Source organism: Otolemur garnettii, unplaced genomic scaffold (genome assembly GCF_000181295.1).
Source record: "Otolemur garnettii isolate 467f Iridium unplaced genomic scaffold, OtoGar3 scaffold00005, whole genome shotgun sequence".
Lineage (NCBI taxonomy): Eukaryota > Metazoa > Chordata > Mammalia > Primates > Galagidae > Otolemur > Otolemur garnettii.
Window position 1 is genome coordinate 18,822,179 of NW_003852400.1, and position 16,586 is coordinate 18,838,764.

At 40.1% G+C, this 16,586-nt stretch overlaps 1 protein-coding gene across 1 annotated transcript in view; it reads left to right on the forward strand.

The window, feature by feature from the left end:
• Positions 1-16,586, forward strand: part of CDK14 (cyclin dependent kinase 14) — a 615,387-nt gene that overhangs the window by 485,628 nt on the left and 113,173 nt on the right. Inside the window, exon 12 of the mRNA XM_012811338.2 lies at positions 8,359-8,407. Coding sequence (XP_012666792.1) covers positions 8,359-8,407 — 49 coding nt within the window. The remainder of the gene's footprint in view (positions 1-8,358; positions 8,408-16,586) is intronic.

A 16,586-nucleotide genomic window follows, 5' to 3' on the forward strand; every position in this document is an offset into this window, starting at 1 on the left:
AATAAGTATTGAGTGTTTATTACGTGTCAGGAATGCTTGCCAGCTTATGAGATGCATTTTCTTATTGTGCAGTCACAGTAACTCTACAAAGTAAGTTCTGCTATCATCCCTACCTCTGATATGGGGAAACTGAGGCACAGGAAGGTTAATTAATATGGTAAAGGTTGCTAGAGCTGGGAAGGCATGCATTGGCATTTCCTAGGAATACAAGAAAGATTAGTTCTAGACTTAAAAGAGTAAGGCACCCTGGCAGCAGGTGGAAAGGAAGTTGGAGTGGGGAGTAGTGGAGATCTTGTTGGTGTGCCTGCATTTTATTACTGGTCAAAGGAGCTTTGATTGGTTTGTACTTCATGCATAATCGGGGGAAAGCTTCACTTCTCTGTCATCTGAGACCCAGGACATGTCGTGGTGCAGTGACTCAGAGTATAGACTCCAGATCCAGACTGTGTAGGTTCACATCTCAGCTCTGCCACTTATGAGCTGTATGACATGGACAAGTTGCCCAATGTCTCTGTACCCCAGTTTTTCCATGAAAAAAAAAATGGAGATAATCGTAGTCCCTACCTCATAGCATTGTGATGTGGGTTAAAGTGAGTTCATATTGGGAGACCACATAGGACGTAAGAAATAGGAGGCTTGGGCAGGCATCCCAGCCCTTGGTGATGGGAGACTGGGAGTGGAGGCCGGGTTCAGCCTCTGCGGCTGTAGCCTGCACCGTGGCCTCGGGCAGCTCAGCCTCGCCAGCCTCAGTTGGCGTTGTCAGCAGAACTTACTTCACACTCATGTGTGAAGTGAAGTGGCTGGACACTTTTCAGGCCTACCCAGCTCACGATCCTGCCGAATGTGCTGGTCCCCACTCCTGCTGCTTTCTTTTGCCCTTAGGAGAGTTTGGGTGAGGGGATTCAGAGAGGGTAGGGGGAGTGCATGGAGTGAGACATAGGATCTTTTTTCTGCTCTCTTTTCTAGGAGCTGTAAATTTGCTCATGTTTGTAGATAGTATGCTTTAGACTTTAGTAAATACCCACCTGATTAAACTTCAGTTCTGTAGAGAAAAATACCTAATGGAAAGAGAAGTGGTGTGTGGATTCTAGGTTGAGAAAGGTATGGATAATTTGAAGGCCTCATTTGGGAACGTGCACTCACTCACAAATCCCCCTCTTGAATATATGTTAGAAAAACAGATGCTGTAGCAAGTGAAAATGTTTAATGAAAATAGCAGAGCCTGCATTTCTAGAAGTTACTCAGAGATTACTCATTTACAGAAGCACATCTTGGTAGTTGAAAGATGATTTGCTGCCGCCAGGGCAAAGCGGGATGCTGCCATCTCCTGTTTACAGCACTGAAGATGCTACTCAGTGTTTTAAGGTAGCTCTCCCGGGTGACAGCGACAGGGCAGTGCAATTTTGTTCAGCGGTGATGTGTGACATCAGAACCTCTTGCTGATAATGCCGGGACTGTGTCAAATCTGAGCCATTAAAAATGGGGAATATCAAGTGTTTTAAAGCTACAAATTGTAGTTGGGCAAACGTAATGCATACTATTCCTAAACTGCCTGTTAGGTTCACCATGTCCCTTTGGAGTTGGGATATCTAAAATCCCCACCTTTTGGAACAAGTCTGGTTTACTCTGTTCAAGGAAAACCCTTCCTACTGTACACAGATCCTGTTTTTCTGTTTAAACCCAACTTTTTAAGTATTTTTTTTTTTTTTTTTGGCACAGGTCTCAAGGCTGTCCTCCTGGGTAGAGTGCTATGGCATCACAGCTCACAGCAACCTCCAACTCCTGGGCTCAAGCAAGTCTCCTGCCTTAGCCTCCCAAGTAACTGGGACCATAGGCGCCTGCCACAATGCCTAGCTATTTTTTTAGTTGCAGCCGTCATTGTTTGGCAGGCCCAGGCTGGATTCATACCCGCCACCTTAGGTGTATGTGGCTGGCACCTTAGCCACTTGAGCCACAGGCACTGAGCCACTTTTTAAGTATCTTAATCAGAGTATTAACTGAAGTGTTCATTGCTCGCTTGGTTCTCCTAGTACATATAAGAGAATAAAGTCTGGATAGGAATTCTTAGGGATATTTGTGAATGTAGTTTTCTTCTACTGAGGGCCCCTCGGTATTGGTGCCCAGGACTTATCACAGGCTAGTTATGACCTTGTATGTTTTCTGACCTGCTGAATTCACAGTGCCTGGCAAATAGTACACCTATAATAAATGTTTATAAAATGAATGAGAACGAATGACGTGAATGCTGTGCCTTTTACCCAAAAGGAATTGAGGATATTACCTGTTATATAAATAATTAGTTAGGGTAATTATTTAAAATGTAGCAAGAGAGATTCATGACTATGTTAATCGTTCACCCTTACAAAGGACTGGAACCTTTATCCACTACCTCAGCAAGCCCAAGAAAGGAACTGGGCTCAACACCTCTGCCAGATGCTCAGGGGCCCTGTAGCATAGCCACGTCTCTCTGCTTGGGACTACTTTTTCCCAAGCTCAGCACAAGTCAATGCATGTGTTAAAATGCCAAATAATCCTATATTTAAATTATTGATAGTTAGACATATGACTTAGAAGAGTTAATTGTAAAGAAGACCATCTAGTATTTCATTTGGCCTTATAGACATACTCGTTTTTATATTGATTGAGAAACTAATGCTGATTCCCTGGTATTGTTTATATTATGGGACATCAAGTCCATTTGCAAAAGATATACCAAAGTTTGAGCCTCTTTATTATCTCCTCTCTGGTGCCCCCTCCTCCTTGTCTGCTCACCCCCAACCCGCCAAGAGAAAGAAAAGTGTTAGTTACAAATCTGGGTTCACCCTTTCAAGTCCTTTGAACACCCTTGAGGTTTTTTTTATTGGTTGGTTGTTGGTTGAACTTTCTACTCATAAGTCTTCCTATTATTGAAGTTAAAAATGCAGCATTATCTCAGAAGATACACAAACATTGCTGAGGAGAGAATGAGGAGAATAAAAATTAAAATGGATCTCCTGCAGTGAACACTTAACATGCAAACGAGTAAAATCCAATTCTGGTTTTATCTGCCTCTGGGTTAAAGTTTGCTTTCCTAGCACCTCAAGCGTTTAGATCGAGCTCTTCCGAGCCAGGACCTATAATTGGCAGCATTGTTCTGCCGTTGTTTTCCTGTGTAATGTCAAGGAATCGCAGTGCCTGGCACGGCCCGGCCCGCGTGGCTGGCGCATGGTGGTTTGAAGGAAAACCTTCCCAACCTTCTGTTCCCCACTCAGGTCTCTTAGCAAGTGATTTCCTGTCTGCAAACTCACCTTCCTGGTCTCCTGCTGTGTTGGGATCATCCTCTGCAGTGTCCCTGCACTGAGAGGAGAAGGTGAAAATCAGCCTGCAGGTTCAAATTAATTGCACTTCTCAGTTATGCTAGGAGTTAGCCACTGCTTTAAATAATGACATTCTAAACTTCTAGTTTAAACATAATTGGAAAGGGAAAGTTGACATTAAAGTAGTGAGAGAGTAAACGTAACTGAAGGAGAAAAGTGAAAAATACTCACATGCAAATGCTGTGTACTTGGACCCCTGATCCAGTTACTCATAGGCAGGTGAGTATTAAACACGTTTCCTACTGATTGGAGCACTCATTCCAGCACCTTTTTGTTTTCAAAACTTAACGTGGCTAATTATGTTGCATTCATTCTAATGGGACGTTCTTTTTATTCACAATGGAGGTAGATTCTAAAATATAATCTCTTACTCTGATTGTAACTGTAATGCTTATGGCGGAAAATATTAGGAATGGCTCCATTGGAAATCATGCTCTGGAGCGGTTAAGATCGTGACGATGTTGGATGTGAGTGATCAGGCCCTGTGTTCCTGCAGCTAGCTTCAGATGGTTGTTTATCCTGTCTGTATTTGGAAAAGAGACAGATGCAGACTTGGCTCTGGCTAGTCCCCAGGACTGTGTCCCTATTCACGTTGTAGCATTTTTCACCCTGTATCTGCAAATCTGTATTTACACTTCTGTGCCACTGAATTATCACCAGGACTTTACTCATTTTTGTGTGCCCGTTGCCTAGTGTAGCACCTGGCCCAGAGGCAGGCGCCCAGGTAATATTTGCTTAAAGAATTAAGATTTTATGTGAGTAATGATGGAACGTAAACCTGAGGATGAGGCTTCCTTTTTCCTTATTGTTTTACCCTCACGTGGCTTATTTCAGTATCAGTTTTGCCTCCTTTATGCACAGCTAAAATTGACATACCGTATTTTTGGAAAAAAAATTTCAATTAGCATATTCTATCAAGTTCTAAGGAGAATTAATTCTTAGAATTAATATTTATGTGCAGTTGTTAATTGCTAAGAATAATAATTTATTTGTATGCAAGATTGTATTAATTTTATCTGTAATGGAATTCCTGTTCATCCTGAAATCTTAGCAAATTATTAAAATTGCTTTGTCAGGAGTACCAAGTTAAGGAAATCAAATTTGCTTTATAAGGACATTTGCTTTAATTACTTTTTAAAATATTTAATACCAGGCTTTAGATAATATATGTGTTTTGGATTTTATACAAAGAACTATTCTTCCTCTTTCTCCTTGCCTTGTCAATCCTCAGACCTAGAATATATGCCTTTAAAATTATTTCCTACACTAACCGGCTGAATTACGTCACATTTTACATGATGCAGCCAAGTCCAGGATAAACTCAGAAAGTAGACGTTCTTTTGAAACTGATACATAATTGTTGGTGAGCACTTTTGTCTCCATCTTTAGAACCACGGACATCTGTAGTCGGGGTTGCCCTTAGCTAGCACACACGACTGCAGCATAATGGCTAGTTTCTGTTCTGACCGGTCAATGCCTGTACCTCAAAGGTTATTCGATATTTGTCCATTACCCCTGCTTGAATGATAACTCTGAAACTCCAGGAGAACAGCACTTAAATACCTTCTCAATCGTCACAGGAAGATTAATTTATTCTGAGTAGTATTTGAGATGTATATGAAATTCCGTGTCTTTGAAACCTGGGAATTGGAGATCAGTGACTGTGCTCCATTAATCGTTCTGGACCCCTCCCTTCTGTCGCCCCCCATATCCAGTTCACCAGTAGATCTCATTGGCTCTACCTTCAAAATCTGTTCAGACTCTGACCCCCTTCCCACTGCATTTACTTTGTTCCCATATCCCAAGTCCTATAGTCTGTCATCTGGGCCATCGTAGTAACTTTTCCAGCCTTTTCCACTGGTCTTCCTGTTTCCAGCCTTGCCTCCTATAGCACGTTCTCCAAACAGAAGTCAGAGTGAGATAGATATAGATATAGATATAGATATAGATTTTTTAAAGCCAAATCATACTAGGTCGTGTATCTGCCTTTCCCCCACCTCTGTCTCAACCTCCATTCTCTCCTGAGTTCTTGGTCTACTCTGGCTGTTCTGGCCTCCAGCCAACTCTACCTCTGCTCATCCCTCACTGGAATTCTAGCTCCCTGCACGCAGGAAGATTTTTGGTTTGATTCCCTCCTGTATCTTCAGTAGGTCTTCAGTAAGTAGAAGTTGAATGAATGAATGAATCATTTTACAGTGGTTTTAGTCATTGCTCTTGAGTAAACTCTGGTTTTGAAACAGGAAGCTGGGTGTATGTTTTACCTTCTTTTTGTTCTTCATAATCAGTGGCTTCTTTATACATGAAATGTATCGTAACAAAGGCAGCGTAAGTCATTTTGACAAGCAGACGATATTGACAAAGGAGGCAAAGCAATATTAAGCAAAACTAGGCTTGATACATATTAAAAAGAAATGAGGTCAATATAAAATAATTTTCTTTTAGAAATGGGGTCTCATTCTGTTGCACAGACTATAGCACAGTGGTGCCATCATACTTCACTGTAACCTTGAATTCCTGGGCTCAAGCAATCCTCTGCCTCCTCCTTCTGAATAGGTAGAACTAGCAGGCACACATCACCATACCCAACAGGGTCTTGCTATGTGGCCCAGGCTGATATCCAACTTCTGGCCTCAAGTTATCCTCCTGCCTTGGCCTCTGGAAGCTCTGAGATTATAGGCATGAGCCATTATGCCCAGCCCTAAAAAAAGGAAAAAATAATGTTACTGAGGACTTAAACTTGAACATTGTCTAAATGGAAAAACACACCATATTCTTATGTACAAAGATTTTATATCATCCTTTTAAGATATATATATATATTTTAATGGAATTCCAACAAGATACCTAATGGAAACTTCATTTATCTTGTTGGTTGACTATCTTGTTTTAAACTGGCCTGCCCTCATCGCCCAATCAAAAGTCTCTTCTCTTGGTGGTCACTCTACATCAAATCGCCTGGTTTTGTTTTCCTAGAACGTTTTTCAAAATTACCTTGTTTATTATGTTGCTGGTGGTGGTGACGGTGGTTTTTGCTTTTCTTATCTATCTCACATGTTCTAGAATATAAGCTCCATGAAGGAAGGAACTTATTCCGTTTTGTTCATGTCTCTATTCTCGGCATGAGAACAATATTTAGCACTTATGGCTACACAATAACTGTGTGGAATTAACAAATAAATGTTCATAACTCACACCAACAATTCTTCCAAAAGAAAAAAAGAATACTAGCTAGAAAATACACTTTCTGAAAGATAAGAAGCACTCTAATAAAATAATAATGATACTGGCATGAATAGATGAGTATAAAAGAAAAAAGTCCAGGCTCTGGTATGTTCGAGAACTGATTAATAATGTAAGATATAAAGGTATCATTTCAAATTATTGGAGAAAGAATGATTGATATATAGTCCTGGCATAATTATCTGTCCTCCTCAAACAAAGAAAATGAGAACTGTAAATCATATCATATTGAATAAATTCAAGATATTAAAACCAAGAGGTAAGAAATAGTAAAAACATTAGGAGAAAAATGAATATCATTGTTTGTATAAACTCAAAGTCAAGGTCTTTTTCTTTAAGCAAGACAAATAAGCCAAAAGAAAGAGAAACACTTACTTTAGTAAATAAAAATTTAAATTTCTCCATGGAAAAATACTTCACAAATAAAGTGAAATTTTACTTTTACATTTATATAAGACAAGTTGATCATATACCCAAAACTTCTATCAACTGATAAAAACCCACACATCAATATTAAAACTGAAATTTGAAACAGAAAAGGAAATACAGATAGCCAGGAAACATATGAAAAGAAGCCCAAGAATGTCTTATCCAGCATCGGTTTGGCAAAATTGTAAGACCCTGATAACAACCAGTGCTGGAAGGCATATGGAAAAAGAGACACTCTCGTCATCGCCTGTCAGCATCTGTTAAAATGTGAAATGTGCGTACCATTTGCCAAGCAGTTCTGTATTGGGGAATCTATGCAACGAAAGTGAAAGCTTTAGTATACAGAGATGTCTAGACATACAAGGATATTTACTGCGGCCTTGTTTGTAAAGGAAAAGGAATTGGAAATACCAAATGGTTCATCAGTGGGACAACGTCAAATAAATTATGGAACTTCTCTTCTATGGAATGTTTACTGTTTTAAAGCAATTGTTACATAAATTTTTTTGATTTGAAGAACTATCCACCATGCATTAAGTGCCAAAGAAAGTTTTAGAGTAATGTTTATTGTTAATCCATTTAACAAATTAAAATAGTATATGCTTGTATGGATGGGTGTGTTTTGTAAACATAAAGAAATACATGGAAAGTCACATACCAAGGCTTTAACAATGACTAAATAATCAGGAGTGAAAAAGGGAGAGCAGCGGGAGAGGGGATTGCTAATGTCTGTTCTATTATCGCTTTATTGTTTAGTTTGGTAAAACAATCATGTTCATCTTTTAAAATATCTAATAAAGATTCTTCCATGATAAATATCAATTAAATACATTATAAGACATTGGTAGTTTGGCTTTGAGCGTGTATAAATACCCTACAGTGTAAGAAAGGGGGCCCAACTGTATTTGTCCGAGAAACCTTCCTGGAAAAAACTCTCACTTGGCAGATGTGTCAGTATTCTTCTGTAAATCTACTTAACAGTTCGGAGGTTTGGAATTTGCGTTCTTTTTTTTTTTAACTCAGTTAAAACTTAGATATTCTAAGAAATAATTGCCAGGAAACCTGATCACAAAATAAATAATCCGAGAGAAAAGAAGACAATGCTTCATTGTTTGAAATGTTGTGATCTCCTGTCATGCTCTTCATAACTGCCCAATCTAATGAGAAAAATTTACTTTACTAAATAAAAATTTAACCTTAAGCACACTTCCTGTGGCTAGCTTTACGATGACTAACTAGAATCCTGTCTTTTTTAAAAGTTATTTTCTTCAACATGCTTGCAATATGTGTATTCGATATAAAGGTCGTTTATCATTTTTCTTTTTTGTTTCAGAACGCTTTACCCTGTACAGCTCTAAGAACCTTAGACAAGCGTGGAATAAGTAAGTCTTTATACAGATTGTGCTTGTTCTCTTTCTCTCTCTTTTAATATTTACACCTCTCCTGCTAAGCTTATCATAGTATGTTTTTCACTCATTTTTCTTGCTATGTATTTATTCATTTGTCCATGACAGTGCTCTTAAACCCTCACAGTGTATCAGCTACTGTGTTCAGCCTGAGCCAACAAGTATATGAGTTTGGGTTCCTAGACCAAGGTGCCACTGCTTCAGAATTGGAAATCCTAACATTCCTTGTGGGCAACCTTCTTATAACTAAATTCCAAGAAATATTTCAGGATCAGCCAAACAGATTAATAAAATACAGTATAGGGACTGACTTCATAATCTAAATGACATTAGTGATAATTTTTGAGCTAGATAAAATCGATCGTTTGAATTTTTGTTTGCCTGTCTTTCCCCCTAAGCTGTTTTGGAAAGCTTAAGTACATTTATTTATTTAGTTTAGTTTAGTTTAGTTATTTATTTCTTATTAAGAGACAGAGTCTCATTCTATCACCCTCGGCAGAGTGCCATGGCATCACACAGCTCACAGCAACCTCCCAACTCCTGGGCTTAGGCGATTCTCTTGCCTCAGCCTCCCACGTAGTTGGGACTATAGGTGCCCACCACAGCACCCAGCTATTTTTTTTTCTTTTTGTTGCAGTTCAGCCAGGGCTAGGTTTGAACCCACCTCTCTCAGTGTATGGGGCCGGTGCCCTACCCACTGAGCCACAGGCACCACCCAAGAAAGCTTAAATATATTTGTTATTTGAAGTATATGTACTCATCTTATTTCATTTATGTTCGCCGACCTTGTTGAAATAGTTTTATTTATTGGTTTCAAAATTTCACAAAACCTGAAGATCTTGGCTTCATAAACTACTTGGAAGCCTTTTATTGCAAGCCAACCTATTAATAAATCACTGGAAGTTGGAAAACAGAGTAATTGAGTCACTACCATTTCAAGCATCGTGCTAGGGAGACTGGCACAGCTTTGATTAAATAAACTATAATGCGTCACAGTAAAATTTTGTCCATTGGGAAGTCAGTGTTTTAGTCTCACTTTTTACAGTTATGACATGTTTAATTTTGGACACGGTCAGTTATGAAGATGAAAAATAAGAAAAAGCTTTTTCATATTAAACATGCTTTTTAATTAATGTCAATAGATACAGTGGACAAAAGCTGATTGTGAGGAACTGGTGCAATGAATACATTAAATTCTGCAGTATTTGTTTGAAGAATTTAGCAATTTATTTTTATTAAATTTGTAGTTAAAAGAACACACACATTGTTGTAGTCATTTTGCCTAAGGTAGGGCTTTGCATTTGCCATTGGGAGAACAGATTCTGAATCTCCACCACCTCCCCTGGGAGGCACGCCCTCTGCTGGTCGGGAACATCCTGGGTTTGCTCTTAGCTACCCTTTTCTGATCACTGATCTAACATATTTAAATTAAGTGCTTTATACTCCAGGTGACATTCTACAGTGTACAGTTCCTACCTTAATTATATATTCTTCTCTCAAAGTTCTGTCCAACTAGACAATGACTTTATGAATCAATTCTTGATAAAGCCATGGTATCTCTAAGCCTATATTTGAAGTAGCAGAGAAATGTGACAGATCATACATAGCATGCCAGCATTTGTGGGTAGCGATAATTAGAAATACAGAATTTCTTCTTAGAATTAATTCAAAGTCATTTAATAAACTGAGTCCCACCCTTTGATTACTTTTTCGATCATTTAAGGAAAATATTAAAAGCTGAGCTTGAGGTAAGATTTTAAAATTATGAACATGGCCTTTTTAGAACCATGCTGTTTTTAAGTTCTCATAAGTCTTTTTTTTTTTTTTTTTTTTTTTTTTGTCCCTTAAGGGTTTATTTCAGAAACACTAAGTAATAAAATCATTACTAAAAATGTTATTAAAATGTTGCTTTCCGGTATTCCAGTGTAAAGTGCTGAATCTTTAGAGCCAAGCCATAGCCTCTAGCCAGTTCAAACCCAATGTAATTTAGAGAGAACCAAAACTCAGAGACATTAATTATGTTATTGATTCTTCCTCCAAATGGACCTTGCAACCGTCATCAACATTCCAGCATCTCTTTCTTTAGGAGTGAGGTTGAGATTCAAAAGAACTACACTAAAAGCCTATTAAACAAGTGCTAGTTTTCTCCATCGCTGCTAACTAATTTGGCTTGTCTATGGCCCAATTATTACTTTGCAACCATTGGTAAATTTTCTCAATATACCTCAAATAGGTTTAATAATACCTCAAAATAAACCTCAAATAGGTTTAAAATAAAGTGAAGTAATTAGTAAGAATTAATTTACATTCAATTTAGATAAGCTAATATGAGTGGGTTAATACAAAAAAGTAACTCACTGCTCAAAAGTAAGCAACAATGGTTTAAAAGCTGTATTAATCAGCGTTTGCTGCTCATTGATGTGTTAACCTGCCTAGGACAGTAGGAATTTGTTAATAAATGAATTCTGTGTCTCTTTCTATGGCTACAATAAGTGACCAAGTTTATTTGGGGGCCAAGTCTGCCTCAGTAACACCCATGCAATTCCCTGTTGACTTCATTTCTATCAGTATCACGGGCACAACTGTATCCTTTGAAAGATTTTTTAGCGTTCTGAGAAAACAAAGCAGTGACTGGGAGAAAATATCAAAAGATCCAACAGATATCCAAACTCAAAAAGATAACAGGAAGAAGAAATCTTAATTATAGGATTGAAAATAGCAAATATAGATTAATAAAGAAAAAAGTTCCTTTATTCCCCCATACTGGAAGTACGTGATCCTTGTGAGCTCATCCTACATTTGTACTAAAGGGAGACAGGTCTTAGTTTCACAAAAACACGTATTGTTTTCTGACTGCCTTCAAGACATCCCATTTTATTTCTTTGGATTTATAAAGCCTTTCCCTATTTCTCTTCCAAATCTCTCTATTTATAGTTGTCTGACATTGGCATGTATGTGCAATCAACCAAGAATTTCAGCCACTTAAAAGATCTTTTATTATTTTGGCTGGAAGAGAAGCCTTAGTATATGCTCTCCAGCAAAATGAAGGGTAAGATTCCAGGAACACATTTGCTTGTTTTGGAACTTTTTAACAGCTGAAAAATTTGGGAGGTTTGCAAGTATCAGAAAGAGAACTGAAGATAAACCACTAAGTCACAGAAGGCAGATCTGGAAGATGTAGCTAGTGGTGGGGAAGGGAAGGGCGACCAGAGACTTTATTAGGTGCAGGTTAACCCTTCCTGCCTGCCGCCCCCACGCTCTGCCTAGTTCTGCTGTAATCCTGCTGTGAGTTCAGTGCAGCTGCATTTCTCTTAAGAACTCATAAAAATTGATAATTTTCAGCGTACAGCAAATACGCAGACTTTGTGATGAAGCTACCTTTCTGGGAATGCAAATACAGAGAAGAAAACATTTACGTGCTCTATTGGAATTTACCCACAGAGTCACAATCCCTAATTTAGAAGAAATACAACATTTCCTGACTTTGTGTTCTTGACTTTCCTTGAATATTTGATCTGATTCGATGTTTAACTTCCAAAACGTATTTTAAAGATGACCTGCTGGACATCTTTTGTGTCAACATATGCATAAAACAGTGTATTTAAAATCCTCACTTCTCTGTGTATTTGTGGGAGTGGTGCTCTGTGTGTTTTTCTTGTCACCGTATCTGATGTTTCCCATTAAGAGTTAAGTCAGTGCCTTCTTGAGAAACTGAAAGACCCTGTTTCTACCCTCCCTCCATTCTAAGTTGATCTAAAATTTTCTAACATAATAAAAGATTGCAAAGCTAGTTAGAGCTTAGCATTTCTCTGCCAGCTTAGAAATGTGAGAGGAAGGTAGGAGTTACTAGAGTTACTGCGCTAGGAGGAGCAGTTGAGTCGGATCTCTGAATCATCTCGCTTTGCTTCCACTTTTTTTTCATTGTTGATCATTTTTGTTATAATTCTATTTACTTCAAAGTAACAGTTTTAATTTATTTAGTGCCTGGAGACTACTACTCATAATATTTTCAAAGAAACTATTCTATACATTATCTATTCACTTTGGCGGGGTGGGGGGGATGGGTTTATTGAGGTAACCAGCTCTAGAGCAGACAGCAAAGCAGACATTTTGAAATTCCAGTCTCTTAACTCAAAGGGTGAAGTGCAGGGACCAGCTGCCCAGCTCTGTGGCTTTGAGTTCAGCATTCGAAGATTATGGTGTATGTAGTTCTTCAGCCCTTGAAAATGCAGTTTTCTACACAAACATCAGCTCTAAGGAATCTCTTGCTCTTACCCTGGACACCTAAATATGGTAATGTTTGGAGGCCGCCAAAGGCTCACCTGCCTGCTTGAAAGTTGCAGTTTAGAACAGTTTCTGGGGACGTTCACTTTCATAAGAATGAATCATCAGTCCAGTTACTGAAAGTATTACAAGGATGTGATGTTTATCAGACTCGATAAACCCCTTGCTGCCTGATAGAGAGCACTTCCTCAGGGGAACTGCAGGTGGGATTCTTGAGAGGAACTGGAGGAGGACCTAGAGTAGGAGATGCTTTCTAAGCCCTGTGGGCTCCCAGAGGACCTCAGGGGAGACAGAATAAAGGTCTGTCCAGAGACACAGGTTGCCAGCAGGAGCCAGGAAGATGAAGAAGCAGCTATCTGAGAGGAAGTTGGTAGATGAGGGAGAGGCCCATCCCTGATAACTAGCAGTGGCGTGAGAAATACACCTACCTGGTCAGAGGCCTCAGGGCACTCACTGCACCATGGCCCTGCTCGTGATGGAGGAGGCAGTGGTAATTAACAATTGGACAGTGTTTTGCAATATAGGATTCAATTGCATGTGTATTATCACCTCCCCACATATCCTTACAGCAATCTTTTGAGGTAGTCAGGGAAGGTATTGTCATCTCCATTTTATAGCCTAAAATAAAAAGAAACACATACTCATGAGGTCAAATGATCAAGGCAGTTGAAAACTGCAACTTGGAATATATGTCCCCAGTGAATCTTGTGAAAGGAATATTATGAATTTTAAAATCCTAAATCTATGAAGACTTACCAATTACTGATTTTATTTTATTCTCCCTATGGCTATGGGTGGGGAGCTCTCTTCTGGGAACTGATGTCATTCCTTGTCTAGATTTAATACAGTGGGAGAGCTAGGACGGAGTAGAAACCTGACTTCCTCTATACTAGGGAAAATTGTATTTGCAGTAGGCTGGCCACCCACACCACCAACCTAGGCCTTTCTTACACCACTGCCGGGTCATGTGCCATGGGAAAAAGGCTGGCTTTGTGACATTCTAAGTGCCAGCAATGACAGTTCTGCCAGTCACCCACTCATACCCTACTAGCAAAATTTATCACCTCTTGCACATAGCTCCCACTGCCCCCAGAAGGTTCTCCCCTGTCATTTTGTGTCACTACCAGATTTTTTGTCCATGTATTTCTTTCTGTAGCAAAGAATTTGCTGTCATTAATAACCCCTGGTGATGGTCCAAGGCAGGCCCTGTGCTGTTTTTTATCTGGTGGGCACGAGATGTTTGTTCTCCTTCTGACAGACAGAAACTATCCATCTTCTCTCTTACTAATTGGCAGTACATGCCAGGCTCAGGAGTTGGCAATAGCCATTGTTTTCTGTCCTTTCATATTACATTTTGGACTACTTATCCAAAAGCACTCACTACGGTGCTGCTAAGGCCTCCCTTCTGCCATCTAGTTACAGGGTAACACCCAGCCATGCTTCTGAAGTGGATGTGGGGCTGTTGTATCCCCCATAAAGAGGAAGATAGAATTAGGTTTTCTTGAATTGTTCCCCAGAACAGATTCTAGAAGGGTAAATTGTAGAGGTTCTTCTGATTTTCTCCCAAGCATAAAGTAAGGTATTGGGATTCTGTAACTGCCATAGCGAATTACCGCAGGTTTATTGGTGTAAAACACCACAAACGTGTTATCTCACTGTCAGGTGGAAGTCTGAATGGACATGGCTTGCTTTCTTTTCTCTCCATCTTACAAAGCCAAAATCAAAATGACCAGCCTTGGCTCTTATCTGGAGGCTCTGGGGAAGAATTTCCTCCCAGGCTCATTGAGGTCGCTGGCAGAATTCAGTTTTTTGTGGGGACAGGGCTAAGGCCGAGGTCTCATTTCCTCACTGTTTGTCAACCTGGAGGCTGAACCAGCTCCCTAAGGCCTCCTGCATGCCTCATTACATGGCCACCCTTTCTTTCAAATCAGTGTCTGATCTCTGTGACTTCCCCTCTGCCCCCAGTGGGAGAAAGTGTTCTAGAGGTTTATATAATTAGGGTGGGCCTACCTGGTCGGTCCAGATTACTCTCCCTGTTTAAAGGCATAGAGTCCTTTTTATCATGGAAAATAACATACCCACTGACTTCAAGGATTAGCACGTGGACAACTTTAGCGGCCATTCTGCCTCCCATGAGTGGGTACTCAGGCTTCCTATTCAGCCATGGGGTGGAGCATGGCAGAGAGGAGAAAACCCAGCCTTAGCCAGATCACACACAGCCTCTGTCCTGGTCTCTGACCCATCAGGTAAGCAGGCATAGGCCTCTGACTCTGATGGGTCCTCATTGCCTGATTCACAGTAGGTCTCCTCAAAGTCATTTATGAGGAAGAAATCATTTTTTATCTTCAGCATGGAGAAAAAAGAGATTATTCTCAGGATGCCTGGTGACCTTCAAGATAGCTCAAAGATTGGCAATGGCATTTCTATATCTGCTGGGCCAGTGCAGTTGCCCGTAGACCCCTGTAGCTCCAGGCGCACTTGAAATGTAACTAGGATGATTTAGGAAAGGAATTTGAAGTTGTGTTTAAAGGTAATTAATTTAAATGTAAAGAGCCACACGTGGTTAGTGGTAACATTGGGCAGTTGTAGAACATGTGAAATATTCATTGATTTTAAATGCTCGCCAGCCTGATACAAATGTGGGTGTCTGAGGCTTAGAAACCCTGTGCTAAACAGTCATTGCATTTTGCACTCAGATGTCCAGAGATAGTGCTTTCTATTTTTGCTTCTCACCTCTGTCTTTTATTTGTAAACACTCTGAGAAGGTAATAGCTCTGGAGTGCCCAGTAAGCATAATCAATCCGCAGGGTGAATAGCAGAAATATCAAAGAACATCAGGAAGGAGGAATAGACACTCCTTCCCGCCTCCTCCCCTCTGGAAGCCGCGCTGCTCCCCCCACCCCCCCAGGGGCGCTGCCTGTTGCCAGCTCTCCATTCCTTTCTCCTCCTTGTGTTCTCGGCTCGCTTTTCTGTTGGGAACTGTGAGGGGTTAGACACACGGCTCTCTACCCTCTTTGAACTCCCTTAAGAATTCACCTCTCTGCTGTTGTTCCCCATTCCCTTGATCTCCCCTAACTCTACTCAGAAAATACCCTAAAGGCTCAGCTTCCTGTTCACCACGTAGGAGATGCTATTGAGAGAGGCTCCGTTCCCTAAATAAGCCTTCCAAATCGCCGGCCAGGTCTTCCTTACCCCTCCGGGCCCCTGGGGGTACACAGATTAATTCTTATGCTCTAGGACACTGGCAACTGCCACATTTTCAAAAGCAGAGCGTAAACAGGAACATGGTAGTTTTTACCTGTCGTTATTTAAAAGAAACACCCAATGTGTGATCCCTTTCCTCAGCAGTTGTTTGTATCATTTTCTTTTGATTAAGAATATTTACAAATTTAGGGAATTTTCAGCCTAAAAATGAGTCACTAGGGAAAGAGATGATTTTAACATTGTCATTCTTTGTGTCCACTGTCACCCCCTCTACCCTCCACCTTGATTGATTGTCTTAAAACAAGAAGTCCCTCTCATCATTTGGGGAGACTTTCTATAAAACTGAGGCTCAGCTTCCACTCACTGTGAAGATGCAGCTACTTGAGTATTCGTGTTGACACCGGCCTCTAACATTGCTCTGTGAATAGTGGTCCTGCTGACCTTCTAAGAATACAGTCAGTAAATAACCAAGAAAGAGCAGAAGAGAGAGAGGAAGGCCGCACAAGGTCATTATTGGCACAAGTGACAAGAAAAGCCCTGAAGCCAGTGTAATCTTTGGTATCTCAGGGACCAACTTCAACTGCCCATCCACTTCCGAACTCTGTAATATTCAGTAAGCTCACTGACTGACCTTTCCGAGCCTCGGTTTTTCAATCTTTAAAACCTC